Source organism: Enhydra lutris, unplaced genomic scaffold, assembly GCF_002288905.1.
Source record: "Enhydra lutris kenyoni isolate GAN:26980312 unplaced genomic scaffold, ASM228890v2 scaffoldscaffold37, whole genome shotgun sequence".
In the NCBI taxonomy this organism is placed as follows: Eukaryota; Metazoa; Chordata; class Mammalia; order Carnivora; family Mustelidae; genus Enhydra; species Enhydra lutris.
In genome coordinates, this window is record NW_019154121.1 from 12,395,236 (window position 1) to 12,413,438 (window position 18,203).

An 18,203-nucleotide genomic window follows, 5' to 3' on the forward strand; every position below is an offset into this window, starting at 1 on the left:
GTTACATGTCTTTGCTTTTGATCACCAGCATCGTGTGGAAGCTGCTACGCATTTGCTTCGATGGGAATGCTGGAAGCACGAATCCGTATACTAACCAACAACACGCAGACCCCGATCTTGAGCCCTCAGGAGGTGGTCTCTTGCAGCCAGTATGCTCAAGGTGAGTGTCGTATTTCAGGCGCTGTTTACCTGGGTGTAGCTGGCCATGGTCGACAAAGGTAAAAAGATGGTGTGGCACAAAGCACAGTGTCTACAGTCAGAGCGCCTGGGTGCAAGTTCTGGAGTTCAAGCCTTCTCACTTACTAACAAGTGCTTCTCATGGAATTCACTGCACCATTCAGCAAAATGGCAGTATTTACTCTGTACTGAGTGAGCACCAGCTCTTCGGGGCTGTTTATGTACGTTATCCAACAACGCTCAAAACCCTGAGAGGTAGACAGCCCTATTTATAGCCCTATTTACAGAGCCAGGACAGATGTGCAGTTGTTCTATAACATTTTGAAGGCCACATAGATTCTAAATATTAAAGTTTCAGTTCCAACTAAACTTTCACTCTGAATCCGAATTCATACTACAGCCACGCTAACACTGGTTTCTCTCTAGGGGAGAGTGACAGATGTGTACTTGGCTTCCAGAACAGGCCTTGGGTGACGATGTAGAAAGCCCAGCTTCCATTGATTTAGAGCAAAACATTCTCATCGTAAAGTTTTCTGCTGTCATCCCCAGATTTGGCCACTAGAAAGTGAAACTGCTTAGGAATGATTCTTTGTCATTGGACCTTTTAGTCTTTCTGAAATATTTATAAAACACCACCAAGGTGACTTCTAGGCCTTGGGGACTGAGTATCAAAGACAGTCCTTACCCTCATGAAGCTTAGACTGAAATGAGGAAAGTAGAAATTAAAGAATCAAGGGAACGTTGAAGAAAAAATACAGGCTTGTGGATGTGCATAATATGGCCAGGACTGGAGGAGGGTGATGGGAACCTGATTTAGACCTTCTTTGCAGGAGGTGGTCAGAGCAGACTTCCTTCAGGAAGAGCCATGTTGTGGTGTCTGGCTATTTAATAATGACAAGAGTGGCCAACTTGTCCTGATTTTACATGAAGTAACTAATTTACTCCCACAAGGAAAGTTCTCTTCCTATCTGTATTTTACAGACAAGTCAACAGAGGGACAGAGAAGTGAAATTCTTCCCACAGTTTAGGATTTGAACCTGCATGGTCAGGCTTCAGAGCCTCCCCACCTAAGCACTAGGCTATAGTTACTTCCACCCCAGGTGCCAGATAACTGTGTGTTCATGCGATGGAGATGAGAGGACAGGTACTCAGAGGGCTGTGGGCCAGTGGACCAAGTAGCATTTAAGCTAAGAACAGCTCCTCAGTGTAGCAGAGAATTAATGGAGTAGAAAAAGAAAGGGGTGGGGGAGGGGACCATTTCTTCCGTGCCGCTCTCCACGGAGGGGTGATAAGTGTGTGTGGTATTCCTCCTCAGGCTGTGAAGGTGGCTTCCCGTACCTCATCGCAGGAAAATACGCCCAAGACTTCGGGCTGGTGGAAGAGGCCTGCTTCCCCTACACAGCCGCGGATTCGCCGTGCAATCCCAAGAAGGACTGCCCCCGCTACTACTCCTCCGAGTACCACTACGTGGGCGGTTTCTACGGGGCCTGCAATGAGGCCCTGATGAAGCTCGAGCTGGTCCATCACGGGCCCATGGCCGTCGCTTTTCAAGTCTACAATGACTTCTTCCACTACCGCTCGGGGATCTATTACCACACGGGCCTGCGGGACCCTTTCAACCCCTTCGAGCTGACGAATCATGCCGTTTTGCTGGTGGGCTACGGCACCGACGCAGCCTCTGGCATGGATTACTGGATTGTAAAGAACAGCTGGGGCGCCAGCTGGGGGGAAAACGGGTACTTCCGGATCCGCAGAGGAACGGATGAGTGCGCCATTGAGAGCATCGCCATGGCCGCCACACCGGTTCCTCAGCTGTAGGGGGGCGCTCCCGGCCCTCCCTGCTCACCACTGGCGGTGGGGGGAGGGGTTCGTTCCCGGACGGGAGCCCCTTAGAGCAGCACTCTCAGGGATTCCAGGTAGATGCCTATGAAGATTGTTGCCTTTAAAATTAAAACTGCCTTTGATTTGAACTGACCTCTGGCCTACTTGACAGCTCTGCAGTAACAAAACGCAGGATTTTGTTAATCATTTGTAAGTCAAACGTGTTACATTTTTTCCAAGCCTTTGTGAGAACACAGACTTACTTTTAAATTGTAAAAATCACAAGAGCAGGGCACCTGGGTCCCTCGGTTGAGCGTCTGCCTTCGGTTCAGGTCATGATCTCAGGGTCCTGGAATTGAGTCCCAGGTTGGGCTCCACACTCAGCAAGGAGTCTGCTTCCCCTCTGCTTTCCTCCCCAGCCCCCATGACCCACACCCACCTTCCTGCTCAGGAGTACATGCGCGCTCTCTCTCGAATAAAATCTTTAAAATAAAAATCGCAAGAAAATATGGCAATGATTATTACATTTTTAAAAAGTTTTTTTTGGTAAGTGTTCAGGTGATACAGATTACAGAATTTATATACATGCTTCACAGTTTTCACCACTGACCAGTTAGATTCATGGTTATTACGTATGTAAGTACTTTAAAAACACAAAGAATGTGAGTGTATTTCAACTGAAACAGTAACAACAGCAACAACTATGGACCTTTATAACAACAACAACTATGGACCTTTATGCTAAGGAGTATACTCAAATAATGACTAGTTAACCTAAAATTATCCCCTGGATATTTGATAAGCCAGAGGCCAAAGAGAGAAATGAGTTTTGATGAAACTGGGTTGGTTAAACTTTCTTTTGGCGTATCTTGCCTCTGGAAGTATTGGTCAGCCCTCACTGGGTGAGATTTACAGCCTCATTAGTGAAAGTTAACAGTTTAGATTGGGACAGAACTTTGAGATCTCCAAGGGATATTTTACAGTGATATGAAACCTCTTCGCTGAGTTAAACAGATGGTATCTATTAGAAATGATGTGACAATCAGGCAGATTGGGTGGTCAGAGTTCAAAAACATAAGCAAAACCCACAAGCCTCTTGGATCCAGTAGGGGCCATAGAGCTCATGAGATCTGCTCCTCTCTCTGCATGGAAAGAATGACTAGCTTAGAAAAAGGCAAGTGATTCAGTCAAGTCACTAAGTGGTAATGACTGGGTCTGGTTAGAACCAAGATCTAAGGCCAGTTCTCCCTGAGTGCTCTACACACCGAGTCTCAGCGCTTTCCACCAGAAAATCTAAAATGACTAGAGATACTAGGTGTACACTTGGAAATTTCACTTTTATGTTGTTAAGCATCAGAGTTTTGGAACCTCATGGGCTTTTTGTATTGCAATTCACTACAATGACGTCTTTTCTCTCCTTGCAGGAGTATGCCCCGTGTGTAAGGTGTGGCTTCTGGGGTGTCCTGGCCCCGGCCCCATACCTTTGACTCTCTCCCTCATGGTGACTCAAAAGCAGACACTGAATGCTGGGCAGAGCCAGGACGCTTGTCATGTGGAAGGCCTCCAAGGAGCTATGAATACTCTCTTAGTCTTGCTTTATTCCTCGCCTTCCTTGTTGCTATTGTGAAAGTGTAAATTGACTTTGAAACCAAGCATGGATTTATTTTTCACTAGAACTTCTAGAGATATTACCTGTCAGGTTAACCGATAAGGTATTATTTAACAGGAAAACAGGAGCTATCCTCTGGATTTCTACCTGCACAGCTATCTGCTGACCCCAAAGAGAGTAAGTCATGAAGATACAGGGAACCCATGTTTTGCATAATTTCATGAGAACCTGGAGTGAACTCTTAAGGAAATCATTGCTGGTATCATTCATAAAATACTTCAGCAAATATTGAAAAACTACATAGAGGTGGGAACTCAACTGGTGATGGGGAGCAATTCTCCCAAGTGTGATTAGTTGACAAGCCGTGGTTCTCGGGGACCCTAACTTTGCTGACATTATGAGAGGGATTACCCAGACCGAGAATCCACTGCACTTCAACCTGCATTTATCTGCTATGGGAGTCTGCTTTTCCTGTTTCTAGATGACAGAGATCACTGCTTCATCCCCTGTGTCAGAATTCATTAAAGATGGCGACTAAATGGAACATCACTGTTCCTAAAGACCTGTGATTCAACTCTTAAACTGTAGAAAAAACAAATTTCATAATCTCAAACTTGTTTATAGTGGTGCTAATAGAACATTTAATCACTGTTGACGGATTGAGCTCTGCAAAAAAATGGAATGGGGGGGCACCTGGGTGGCTCAGTGGGTTAAAGCCTCTGCCTTCAGCTCAGGTCATGATCCCAGGGTCCTGGGATCGAGCCCCGCATCGGGCTCTCTGCTCAGCAGGGAGCCTGCTTCCTCCTCTCTCTCTGCCGGCTTCTCTGCCTACTTGTGATCTCTGTCTGTCAAATAAATAAATAAAATCTAAAAAAAAAAAAAAAAAAAAAAAAATGGAATGGGAACTCTGGCTAAGCTCCCCAAGGACCTATCCAGGAGAACGGCGTTGTACATATGGAGACACCACCATTCACAAAGGAAAGTGAAGTTTTAGCTGGGCGATCAAGCCACCAGCATGGCGTTGACTTAGGTGACTTGGGTGCCTAAGTGCCTGGATCACCTTTCTGGCTCTGCCTCATATTAGCATAAGGCCTGAGGCAGTTTTCCTTAACCCACCTGTTCTTCAGGTACCTGAGCTGTGAACCAGAGATAACTGGATAGACAACCCTCCCTGTGTGACCTCTCCCTCTAAACCCTGCTGTTGCAACCGAGGAACCAAATAGATTTGCACTTTGGGGCACCATTGTTTGCTTTCCTTAAGCTCAAGTCTTTCACCGTCCCAAGTGGGGATACTGAAGTAGATTCAGATAACTCAGTTTCCCAGCCAAGCAGACTTGCTCACTGACCTCTGTTTGACCTCCAAGCATGAAAGCCAGGGACTGGATAGACTTGAATAGTAAGGGATATACGTAGCTACTTCATTGAGTTCTCTGAGGCGTAAAGGCCTTCCTATTACGTAGAGCATGTAAACAGTGCTTGGAACATAGAAAGGAGTATGTAAATATTAGTTATTACTCAAGTCTTCCTTTTCTAAATTCAAATCGTAAGATAACTGTTTGCTATGAGGAGGCAGTTGAGACATATTCTATTAATAAACAAGCTCTATGAGAGTAGAGGAGGGGCTTGGGAGATTTTTTTCTTTTCAGGAAGAAAAGAATCTACAGAGGAACACTAACTCAAAGAAACAAAAACTTTCAAAAACTTGAGGGAGATCATTTTGATTTTTTGGTACAGATGTGGTTGTCTGTTTTTATTTATTTGAAAAAGAGCACAAGCAGGAGGAGCAGAGGGAGAGGGAGAGAGTCCCAAGCCGACTCCATGCTCAGTGAGTGCTCAATCTGAGATCATGACCTGAGCGAAGACCAAGAGGTGGACGCTTCACTGACTGAGCCACCCAGGTGCCCCTTGGTACAGAGGTTTTTACATCCTTCACAACGTGATTGCTTCTGTGGCTACCTCTAGAGAGAAAAACAGTGAGAGGCCATCAAGTGTGGAAGGCTACGGCTGAGAGAAAAGTCACGGCAACTTTGAAACAAAAAACGCTAATCTAAAGTCATAATATGTTTATCTTCCTATTTGGGATTTTCCTGTAAGGATAAGGTAAGCATAATGGGGTCACAAAACATTAGTGCTGGAAGGTCATCTGGTTCACCTCCCATTAAAATAAAAATGGGCTTACAGAGGTGAAGTAGCATACCTTTACTAACTAGTAGCATGCTACTAGTTAGTAAAGCTATAGATAACTACTAGTTCATAAAGCTAAATCTAGATTCCACTGTATCCACAACTTTTACTATTCCTCCCAATTCTGCCTCCCAATTATAAAAGGAGGAAATCTGTATGTTGTGAGACACATAAACTCACCTTGTTCTGTGAAATCATTTCTAAGTTATTTTCCAACTTTCAGAAATCCTATTATCTCTCAGGAGCTAGTAGTACTCTTAAGCTTCAGCCTACATGCGGTGGTTTGGAAGGCTTAATTTAACAGTTGTCCTCTAAATACAGCGATATTAATATTTCTATTTCTTAACTGTAATAAAGATTTATTTTTGGACGAAGGTTAAGTGGAAACTTCCTGACCATAACTGGAAAGCTTTAAATGTATCAAAGTCTTCTGCTCTGACAGGAATTGGGTGAACTTGAAATTGAATATTGGTAGTGGGTCAGTTAGCCACTGGGTCTTCGTTTCATCAGCTGTAAAACATTGGCCTCATTGAACCGTAGTTGTGATTGGAAGTGTGAAATCGCCTGGACGGTAAAATAATTGAAACCTCAGCAGATCTGCTTGTGCTACAGAATGTCCTCGTGATGACAGCTGACCACAATCTCAGGAGAGAAACTAGCCTTTGTACAGAAAACACAACGCCTTTGCTAGTTTCCTCCTTTTTCCTTTCAGAAGTCTGCTTATCAAGACTACTTTTCCTTAAATGCTTTCTAAGAGTTAGCAGAAGTGAAAAATTTAACCTCTACTTTTCCAAATTTGAGGACGTGATATAGATCCAAACATTGAGTTGGAGCTTTCTGTCCTAAAAGGCATATTTGTTTTTTGAAATTCAGTTCTACAGGTCATTAAAAGGGGAAAGAATATGATAAACTCCAAGCCTTTCAAGTTGGGAAAAATGAAAAACAGACTTGTTCCTGCCTCTAATGCAGAAGGCCTAAAGAGATTGAAATCCTAGCAATCAATGGAAAAGAATTAAACTGGACAAGTAGGCTTACCCTGTGGAAATGAGGGAAATGCCATGAAGCTAGGGTTGTGCTTTAAAGAAATCATGGAGATGACTTATTTTTTTTTCCTGGAATGTATTTTCTGACCCTTCAAAAGTATTGAACAGTTGCAGTGTAGTTTTAAGTGGTAGAAAATGAATGGTCTTAATACCAGCATTCTCTTTTGTGGGGTTCTGGAGAGCTTAAAAAAAAAAAAATTAAATAAATTAATTTTCCCTTGAATTAACTATTCCTGTGGCATCTTAAGAAATGCTCAGTATTCCCAAGAGGCAATAGACATGATCCCCGGTCTGCAGGCTGAAATACAGTTGAGCAGTAACAAGGAGTCTCTGGAGAGAAAGTAACCAAAGCAGCGTTGTGCTCTGAAAATACCGTGAACTTTGGAAGCAGACAATCCTGACTTTGAGTCTTCGCTGCTCTCGTGTTCGTTATTTAGAGTTCAGTTATTGAACATAGATTTTTAGCCTTCGGTGTCTGTCTGTTAGAAGGCAGTGGTAACATTTACCTCTCTGGGCTATGTGTGGCAAAGGGTAAAAGAAGCAGTAAGTGTTTATATATTACCTGCCCTGTAAAGAGTTTGAAGTGCTTTGTAAAGGTAAAGCACAGTCCAAGGTGAGCTCAGAAGCCAGGGGTGAACGGCAGTAAAGGAAGATAAAGGTAGGAGAGTGGGCTATGACCCTGAATAAGGTCTGTACAGAGTCTGACACATCACATCGCCTGATACATAAAGATCACGCTTCAACAGTGGTTCTGAACCAGAGGTGATTTGTCTCAGGGGGGGCTGTTTGCCAATGTTAGCAGACATTGTGTTGTCACGCCGGGCGAGGAGAGGCAGTCCACAATGAAGAATTATTGTGAGTGGAGCCATGGTGGAGAAAGCCTGCCTACAACACGCTCACTGCCTGACGCATTTTTCCCAGCACCTAAGTGTAGTATAGACTTCAGAGAAGGCAGAGAATTCCAGGGGGCTAACGTTATCCCAGAAGCTTCCAAAGAGTACATGAAATTTGAGCTGGGCTTTGAAGAATGAAGACGGGGAGTAAAAGATGTGCAAGGCCCGAGCGGTTGGGGAAGATGGAAGAAATGAGAGAAGACAGGGCACTTCTTCTCTGTGTCAGGACAACAGACTGGGCCCATTTTATGGTAGCCTTCACCCCATAAGAACCCACAATATGATCTGAAAAAGATGTTATACTTATTAAACGCTTAGCCATGTAGTAAGAATGGAGCTCATTAGTGGACCAGAAATTGTTGAATCTGTATTTTGAAAATAGAGAGGAGCAAATGGGAAGATAGAATGGTAATTGGAGGCCCAGGTGTATGAGAAAAATCTCCCATAGAAGGTGAACACCCCATCTCAACTCACCAGACTTTTGACTGAGGAAAAAACTAGACTGTAGTATTTGTGCTTAAAAAGAACATTTCTTTAAAACATTGTTCCTTTGTCCTTGCGAGGTCATGGACCATCGATGCTGAGACAGATAAAAGCTCTGAGACTGAGAAAATGATGGATTTGTTCCCCATCAAAACAGCACACACTAATCCTAAATTCTGCATAAAATTTCAGTAACCCCTTGGAGATGTACAAGCCCCAGCATAGTGAAGCATACTTCTGTGCCTACAGTCACTTTTTCTCCCAGTGAGTAGTCATTTCACGGTGGAGATATTACCCATTTTCTTTCAGCTATAGACTGGGAGGAACAATTTTAAAGGGCTCGGCAGGTGGGGCTCAGGAGCCTGTGTCCAGTGGGTAACTCAGTTTGCTGTTATAATCCCACCCTCGGTCAGACCCTGTTTGGACACTGAGCTCCCCATTTGTTCTCTGAGCCCTAGTGGCTCTTTTGGTTCCAGCCCCTTGTCTTGGTCTCTCTGGGGTCGAGACCTAGTCTTACTCCCCCTGTTGGTGTCTTCAGAGCAGGGCTCTGACTGCAAAACCCCACCTGGCAAGAATAGTGCTTCCACTAGTGGAGAGCCTCTTCTGTTGCTTGCTTTCAAGAATTCTTCATTTTGTGCAGTACTGGAGCCCCACGACTGTGCTGCCACTGATAAAGGAACAGAAGGCTGGCTGAGATCAAAGCAAAAGCTGACACCCTCCAACCTTCCCCCACCCCCACTCCTGGGTGGGACATCTGTGACATTCTTTTTTTTTTTTTTCCCATTTTTTTTTTCTTTTCAACATAACAGAATTCATTGTTTTTGCACCGCACCCAGTGCTCCATGCAATACGTGCCCTCCTTAATACCCACCACCTGGTTCCCCCAACCTCCCCGTCCCCTCAAAACCCTCAGATTGTTTTTCTTTAGGAATTCCCACCCATCTTAATGTTAATACCTTGCAAGAGGGCAAAACAACCTTGGAAATGGCAAAGCCTCTGGTATCCGGTATCTTGTAGGTCCTCTTTAGCATATGAAAGTTCTACTGAAACCTCCCTTTTCCTTACCTCTCCTCAACTCCATGGTACATAACCTGCCACCCCTCACAACCCGGGGGCAGCAGCTCTTCCTGCCCACGGGTCCTGTCCCTGCACTTTAATAAAGCACCATTTGCACCAAAGATGTCTCAAGAATTCTTTCTTGGTCATCGGCTCCGGACCTCACCCCACCAAACGTCACCTATATTCTAGAACTTCATCTCTGCCATCCACACCAGCAGCATCACGACGGCCTCTTCCCCTGAACCCACGGCTGCCCCCTGCCCACTGTGGTAGCTTCAGCTAGGACATTCCTTGGTGGTTCACAGACTGCCCCGCCCCCCCACTGCCATACACAGAGGGCAAGGAGAGACTAAGAGGGAGGTCACTCCGGACTGATCTGTGGCAGGTTTAATAAGCAAGAGAACTTACAAGGCTCATCTGAAGCAGCCACAAGATGGGTAGATCTCTGCACATGCCTGCCAGCATCATAAGAGGCCTTACCTGGTTTCAGGCATGTGTACCATCTGGATGGCCTCGAGGACACCTTCCTCAAGGCAATGGCATTAGAAGAACTCCCACTGTGGGAAAGGGCAGATCACACATTCCAAGCAAGGCGAGGAGGTAAGGAAATTCTAATTGCTCAGGTCCGGCTTGGGGGTCACCCCGTGGTCACCTCCTCGCCATTATCTCTTCCAACTTAACTCTGCCAGATGTCCTAGATTTTTGCACCCAGTTAGTTGTTTTTATTGACGATGATAGCTACCATTTATCAAAGTCTTACTTTGTGCCAGATGGTGTGGTAAGCCCTTTAACAAAAAGACAAGGGAGAGTAATAGGGACCATTTCCTGAAAAAGTCAAGTCAACACTATCACTTATTGATCCAAAAATTTTGATCAATGGAACAATGGGGCAGTTCCCCAACAGAACTGGGGAAGGTAGAGAAAGAACATTTTGAGGGAGGAAGAACAAAGCTGTACTTCGAAAACGCGGAGACCTGGCTTCTAATCCCAAGTCAATGGGTGAGCTCTGTGATTTAAGGCAAACTACTTAACCACTCTGATTCCTTATCTGTAAAACAATCTTTACAAGGAATTGAATGAGACATTGTATGTAAGGGGCTTACTTACCTCCTTGTCCTTTTGTAGGTAACTATCATACTTGCGCTAGCCCTGAGAAATAAGACTCCTTCATCATCTTAAACCAGGATGAACAAAAGAAGGGTGATCTCAGAGACAGAGAGGTTAATCAGGAGCTGAAAAAGGAAAAAGGCATGACATTTTCTATTTTAAACGTGGTGAACTTGCAGCTGACCACTGCAAAAGCAATAAAAGCTTTTCCTTTCAAAAAGCATCTCACCAGAAATGTGATAGCGATTCTTTTTAAGGATTTGGCAAACCTAATGTTTAGCAGATTTGCAACAATTGCTACAGGCTCAAACGGAAGATATCTTCCGGTGGCACCCTTGGTGCTCCAAGGGAGAGTAGATTATTTTACTTGGAGTGCAATGGCAAGTAAGTTATTAAGGACAGCCACGTTTCTTCAAATATGAAAAATAGGGGGCACCTGGGTGGCTCAGTAGGTTAAGAGTCTGTCTTCTCCATCCAGGTCATGCTCCCAGGGTTCTGGGATACAGCCAGGTATCTGGCTCCCTGCTGGGTGGGGAGTCTGCTTTTCCCTGTCCCTCTGCTCCTCCCCCTGCTCATGCTTTCTCTCTCTCTCAAAGAAGGAAAGAAAAAAATCTTTAAAAAAAAATATGAAAACTAGATAAGTAAAAAAAGAAAGGTGATTGAGACCCTCTGCTCTATTTCTTATGCCTCTAGATGTTGATAGAAAGACATCAACCTAGGGTGGGTTCACGGAAAGCATTTGGGCTCACTCAAAGTTTAACATCAATCTGAGCACTCAGGGATCTCTTTCTGTATATTTCAACTACCCACCTGTTGGGCTTTTGAAGTCTGGGATAATGAAAAAAGCAAAAAGAAAGAGCCCTTGCAGTTTTTGCATGAATTTTTATTGAATTCGGCTCAGAGCCCTGGGTAGCTGGAAGAGTGCTCCTTTTGGCAAGCATCCAGAAAACATCTTTTAGGATGAGCTGCTCTGTTTTTGTTTGGGAGCAACATTGCACAATTAATCACAGCGTTATTTACATTTATGAAAAGTTGGAAACAACCTAGAGATCCAATAAATAGGAAACAGATCATTTATAGTATGCAAGCTTGACAATATTATGCAATATTAAAAACAACTCTGCTGCTGATATACAACATTAGCAAATGTTTACAATATATACAAAGGTGATGCTTTGTTGTTCTGTAAAATGCAAATGGACACATAAGCACCTTCGAAAGGGCAGGAAGATTGTGAATGAACATTATTTCTTTATTGTTTTTGTTATAACAGCTTAGTTATAAATACCAGAAAATGTAATCAAAATTTGCATGACCAAGAAGGCCTTACACGCTCAAGTCTCTCTCCCCTCATAAAAAAGCTACTGGCTTTTCATCTTACTGCAAATAGCACATTATTCTTTCCTTCTCTCAACAGCTTTGCTTCTTCAAAGAAGTTTCTTTTCCCTTCTCACTTTGTGTTTTCTCCTCAGTCTGTTGAAATCTGCCTTCTGCCAGGTCACTTCTTTGAAACTGTTCACATCAAAGTAAGCAGAAAACACCATGTTGCTAAAAGCAGTTTTCAGTCTTGATCTCAGCATTTGATACTGGGTCACGCTTTCCTTAACCTTCCAATTCGCACCTTTCAGATCTCTCCTTCTTTATAGTTCTCCTCAGGCTTGTGGTCCCCCCTCGCTCCCTTAATTTTGCTCTTCCTCCAGGGGTACCTGGGTGGCTCAGTCGCTTAAGCGGCTGCCTTTGGCTCAGGTCGTGATCCCAGGGTCCTGGAACCGAGTCCCAGATCAGGGTCCCTGTCAGCAGGGAGTCTGCTTCTCCCTCTTCCTCTGTCGCTCCCTCTGCCGTTCCCCCTGCTTGTGCTTTCTCACTCAGGAGCTTGAGCTCGAGCTCTCAAATAGATAAATAAAATCTTTTTTTAAAAAGTTTACTATTCCTGGGAGACCTGGGTGGCTCAGTGGGTTCAAGCCTCTGCCTTCCAGCTCGGGTCATGATCTCAGGGTCCTGGGATCGAGCCCCGCATCAGGCTCTCTGCTCAGCGGGGAGCCTGCTTCCTCCTCTCTCTCTGCCTGCCTCTCTGCCTCCTTGTGATCTCTGTCAAATAAATAAATAAATAAAATCTTTAAGAAAAAAAAAAGTTTACTATTCCTCCAGCTTCTATACCAATCTCCTTTCCCCCATCACTACACATTATCTTTTGTTGAGTTTTTCAGCATAAACCATCCATTTAGCATAAATGTTAGCATAAACCATCCATTTGCTGGTGAGTCTCCAATCTAGGTCCCACCGCCAGCGCTTCATGTATTGGTTATCTGTAGGGGCAAGACCCATTACCTAGAAGCTTAATGGCCTAAACCGACACACATTTATCGTCTTACAATTGCTGTGGGTCAGGAATCTGGGTTAAGTTTCACTGGGTTTTCTGCTTCCTGGCTTCTCACAAAGAAGGGACTCAGGGTGTCATCAGATGGTCTACATTGTGATCTGAAGACTCAGCCCGTGAAGGCTCACGCAGCCACTGGAGGCAGTATTCAGTTCCTTGCATATTTTTGGATTAAAGGCTTCAGTTGCCTGCTGGCAGTTGGCCAGAGAGCACCCCGAGAACCTTGCCACGTGGACCTCTCCAGCATAGCAGCTGGCTTCATCTAAGTGTGCCAGCTGTGAAGGCAATGGAGAGGGCACCCTAGCGAGATGGGAGTCACAGTCTTCGTAACCTAATCTTGAGAGATGTCTCCTCAGTGTTCCCACATTTTGCTGGTCGGAAGCCAGTTCATCAAGGTGAGAAGTGTACAGCGAGCCGGAATGCCAGGAGGTGGGGCTCTCTGGGGCCAGCGGAAAAATGCCTGCTGTGACTCGAAACCAGATCTCTCACTTCCCACTCGTACATCGATGTATGAATCCCATTACCAATAGTAAAATGCACAGATCTGCGTACATCATCCTTTACCCATCCCCAAAGTAAGCTCGTCTTCACCATTTAAGGGCGCTGCCATTCACCACATTCCCCAAATCAGAAACGAAAGGCGTTGTCATTGATTCCCTCTTCTTCCCCTCCCCCAGTGTTCAATTAGTCATGACCTCCTACTCGTGCTCACTTCTGAAGACGTATCCTGTCTGTCTGTGCCCATGGGTTGGTCTGAAGCTCTCAGGAGTTGTAACATGTGTTACCGCCCCAGCCTCCTGTCTCCCCCTCCTACTCCCAGCCTCACCCTCTTCCCGTCCTCACCGAGGCCATGGGTACGGTGTCACACCCCTGCTTGGTCTCTAGCTGGCTCCCCGTAGCTCAGGAATACTTAAAGGTGGAAAAGGTAAGGAGTCTGAAAATGCACCTTCAGGAAACTTGTGGTTTTCAGAAGGCCAGGCTACAGGAGTTCAAAGTCAGCAAAATCTTCTTGGCCAGTAGAGATACACCAAGTTGAACAACAAATATTGTGAGGGGAATAGCTTTGTATCTGACTAATATCAAAACTTCTTAGTAGGATGTAAGTGGTTTATTGTGGTATTGCAACTATGTGGGATGTAAACTTGTAAGAGTTGTTTATTTGCAGTAACTTCTATTAGGTGTTCTTTAAAAAATGATCTTCTTGGGCACCTGGGTGGCTCAGTTGGTTAAGTGACTGCCTTCAGCTCAGTTCATGATCCTGGAGTCCCGGGATCGAGTCCCACATCGGGCTCCCAGCTCCATGGGGAGTCTGCTTCTCCCTCTGACCTTCTCCCCTCTCATGCTCTCTCTCTCTCTCAAATAAATAAATAAAACCTTTTAAAAAAATGATCTTCTTGGAGGGCTGAGTCCCTTGAAAGTGTTTCAGTTATTAAAGTTTTGTTTATGAAAGGAATTAATTAATCATTTATAATAATTAATAATTTATTAATAATAAATGGCTTCATTTATTGAAGTTTCACACCCATCCTAAGAAACTCAGACCTATTTATGCTATCACTTCAGCCTCTCCGGATCCCTCCTGATGCACAGGGTGGCAGTGTAAGAGGGAGAGGACATTCCCGAGCACGTCCTGGATGCCTACACACATCAGCGGAGCCCTCATCCCTCCCCAAACCATTTTCATGAAGGTTCTAGCTGCCGGGAATGTAGATGTTGTGATCTGCTCTGGACAGATCTCCTTTTTCTAATGTGACCACAAGATAGGGACGGTTGAGAGTGGAAGGGGCATTTTCTCTTTAGTTATAACATGATTAGTTGTCACATATTTCAAATATTTCCTCAACTGCCATGTCCTCCCAGGTGTTGATACCGATTTTGGAATATTCATCTGGGAGCTTGTCTGTGCAGAAGCAGACTTGGGAATACCAGCCAGCAACTGGAGACCAGACCCCCGTGCTTATTTTGGTCGGTGCTGCCCATGCCTTCAAGACATCAGTCACTGGATTCCCTAAAATACTCCTCCTCCTTAGATTCAGTTTAACTGGATCAATTTCCTGGAGCTGGACAAGAGTCGATACTTGTTATCCTGACGGCCCCATTCGAAAATGAGATATGAAAAATAACATTTTCATGGTGACATGTGGGAAAGAACTATAAAAACCCTTAAGACATGGTTTGGCAAAGATATTTTCCCAATTCAAAAATGAGTCGTGTTTCTGGCACTTGCTGTAGTACTTTGTAGCTGGCAGCTGAATTATCTTGGTTTCTGCCCAAAACCCTGGCTTCAAAAGCTGATCTTCAAATCTCCTGTGTTAAAGAAGGATTTAAAACATTTAGTGGTCATTTGCATGTCAAAAATAAGCCATTATATTAACCTGATTATGAGACACTGTGCCTGTCTAAATGGCCATAATAATAAACACATTAATTACCTTTTGCATGGTAATATAATATTTGTATTATTCTTCCAAACAACCTATGGGATAGAACAGGTTTTAATAGCCCATTTTATAGATATAAAAACTGAGATCCAGTGAGACCAAAAGCCTGCCTCAGGGTATTTAGAAGAATCAGTCCTCGAACCTACAACTCTAGACTTGAGCCTCTTTTCTTTCCACTTTGCTACATTATTTTCAACGTTTTTTTATCTGAAATGCAATGCAGTAGACAGTGTGTTAGTAATTCTTCCCTTAACTGTGCCTCACAGAAAATTCTACACTATCCTTAGCAATAATGACTTGGAGAATTATTTATACCTTCCTTAGCATTAGTACTTTTATAGTATTTCTGAAGGTAATTATCCTACTCATGGCTGATCTGTTATTATAAAACAGGTGTGGGCTCGAGTGTCTACAAATGTGCTCACAAGTAAATATGTCTTGATGTCTTACTTATGTGTTGATGCCCACATTCCTTTTTCTTAGAAAATTTATTTCAACCAGGATCTCCTGTCTCTGAAACGTCACTATCCTCTAACCCATGACCTCATAGCATTTAGTGGTTTGAGACCTCTAAATGGGTTCTCTCCATCTAGATGAGGGCATAGCTTGTCCTCTGTGTTAAAGGCGATAGCATTAACTCACTGTCTTTCAATCTGATGATAATTCTGGCTGAGTTCAGTCCTGTGTGCATTTGCTTCCCATCATCCAGGCTCTTTTCCTTAGAGAACGGAGATTACAAGTCAGCAAGGGGAGAGGCAAATGGAACCATGTTATATAGACCTGAGCTTAGGAAGCAATCTAGGACCTCAGAGGTGGGTTGGCGAGAGATAAAGAGAAGCATCAGTCCAATATATGGACTTCAAGGAAACAAGGTGATGGGATCCAGGCAGCATTGATACATCTACGGGGAAATTTCAGTTGATGAAAGATGGGTATGGGCACAAATGGAGGCCATGACATGGTTCTCAGTTTTGGCAAATGATTCCTAGCTAGTGCCTAGATGCAGTAGGTAGGCATATCATCAGTACCCAGCAACATAATGGCTAAGCATGGTATCTGGACCCAAGAAATTGGGCTAGGGCTCTGGGGGGTTAACACAGTCCTGGAGAGTGAATGTTCAAGGTTCTGGGGAAAAAGGAAGACTCCAGCTTTGGGCTGGGATTTCAGCCCACATACTTTGGATTTTAACCATAGTAAACAGACACCCCTACTGGTGAAGATAGGATCAGTGGGGAGAACAATTTGTGCAGGAAGTAATATAATCCAATTGTTATTTTGGGAACATTTTTATTTGTTGTTAAGGAAAAGTTGAAAGGAAGGGTTGACTGGAAACCATGAAATCGATTAGGAGGCTGTTGGTTTCTTCAAAGCATTGTCTGTCTCACCTTCCCCCTTGTCAGACTCCTTTTTCCAGAAATATATTTTTTTAAGATTTTATTTATCTATTTGACAGAGACAGAGGTCACAAGTAGGCAGAGAGGCAGACAGAGAGAGAGGAAGGGAAGCAGGCCCCCCGCTGAGCAGAGAGCCCAACTTGGGGCTCGATCCCAGGACCCCAAGATCATGACCTGAGCCGAAGGCAGAGGCTTTAACCCACTGAGCCACCCAGGCGCCCCTTTCCAGAAATCTTTAACAGTACCTCCTACCAAATCGTTGAACACTCAGTATCTGTTTCTGTTTCATGCTTCCCTGATGTGATTGTAAACTTTGATGAATTTGATGCACTTAATTTTGCTTGCTTATAGCATTAGGTTAATGATAAACAATAAAAAATACATGGGTGCTTTGCAGTGAAAAAGACAAAGCATGAAAAAGTATGGCATGAACAGAGAAATGAAGGTATGTTGTCCTTAAGAGTATACATGAGTCAAAAGAGAAAGGTTGATTGATTCCAAGAGCAGGGTGTTATTATATGGGCAACTCCTTGAATAACAAGTTACACCATCTTCCTTACATTTAAGGTTCAAAGGTATATTATTTTATTTCTTTGTTATTCAACTTGTTTGTGTTTTTATGTGTTACTTGTAAACAGTATATAGGTGGGTCTTTTTTTTTTTTTTTTTAAATCCTGTCTGGCAATCCTTGAATTTTGCTACAGTGTTGAATCCATTTATATTTAGTGTAGTTACTGAAACAGCTGGATTTGAGTCTGCCATCTTGGTGTTTACCATCTGTTTGTCCCATTTGCTCTGTACCCCCCAGTTTAGTTATCTTCCGTGCATGGCTGTCCTCAAATTCCCCATGACAGTGAAGCTTTGTCCTAATTGGTGAGAGGCCAAAAGTACTGGCAGGGGCCTTGAAGTCCTCCTACACACTAGGTGACCCCCTGCCTGCCTCTCAGGAGGAGTGATCTCTTACAGCACTCTGTCCCACCCTTCCTCCTGCAGCCATGAATCCCTCCTTCCACAAGCAGACTCCTCTCAGCTCCCTCTCTTCACCCTCACTTAGATGGCCACATACCTTGCACCACAGAGAGTATCTCTTTAATTTCTTCTTCTCTGTCCCCAGTCTTTCTTGTGAGCACTCAGTGAAGGCCCAAGGAAAGAGTCAGTGAGGGGATGCAGAGATCTCCATGCCTCAGCATTTAAAAATTAATTAAATTCCATCTAGTTTCTTTTCACGCACATATATGGCAGCCCCCTCTTCCTCTTAGCACTCTGCAGAAGGCGGATCTGCTCTCTCATCCGAGAAAGGCTCGTCACCTTGTGTACTTCAATTCCCCAGGCTACCTCATGGCCTCTGTTCTCTAATACATTTAAAATCTTCGATGGTTTTGTATAGTATCCAGCTTGTTCTCATTATTAGAGTGGAAACAGCATCATCCTCAACTTTCTATGTCCTAAGGAAATGTAGATCTCAGATGATACATGCTCCATACTTCGCACAATTGCTGACCCCTAACTGCTGCTCAAAAACATGTTTGTTAGTTTCATGATATGAATAGTCCCATCTACTATTCATACACCTTTAAATTACCATTCAATTTAATCTGTGTTTACATTCAGAGAT

General features: G+C 43.9%; 1 protein-coding gene across 2 annotated transcripts in view; it reads left to right on the forward strand.

Moving 5' to 3' along the window:
* LOC111154405 (cathepsin C) overlaps positions 1-2,151 on the forward strand; it is a 35,778-nt gene extending 33,627 nt beyond the window's left edge. For both annotated transcript variants that reach the window (XM_022513965.1, XM_022513964.1), the window contains 2 exons: positions 29-160; positions 1,493-2,151. In XM_022513965.1, the coding sequence (XP_022369673.1) occupies positions 29-160; positions 1,493-1,995 (635 nt within the window). In that variant the 3' untranslated portion in view covers positions 1,996-2,151. The remainder of the gene's footprint in view (positions 1-28; positions 161-1,492) is intronic.
* The last annotated feature ends 16,052 nt before the right edge of the window (positions 2,152-18,203 follow it).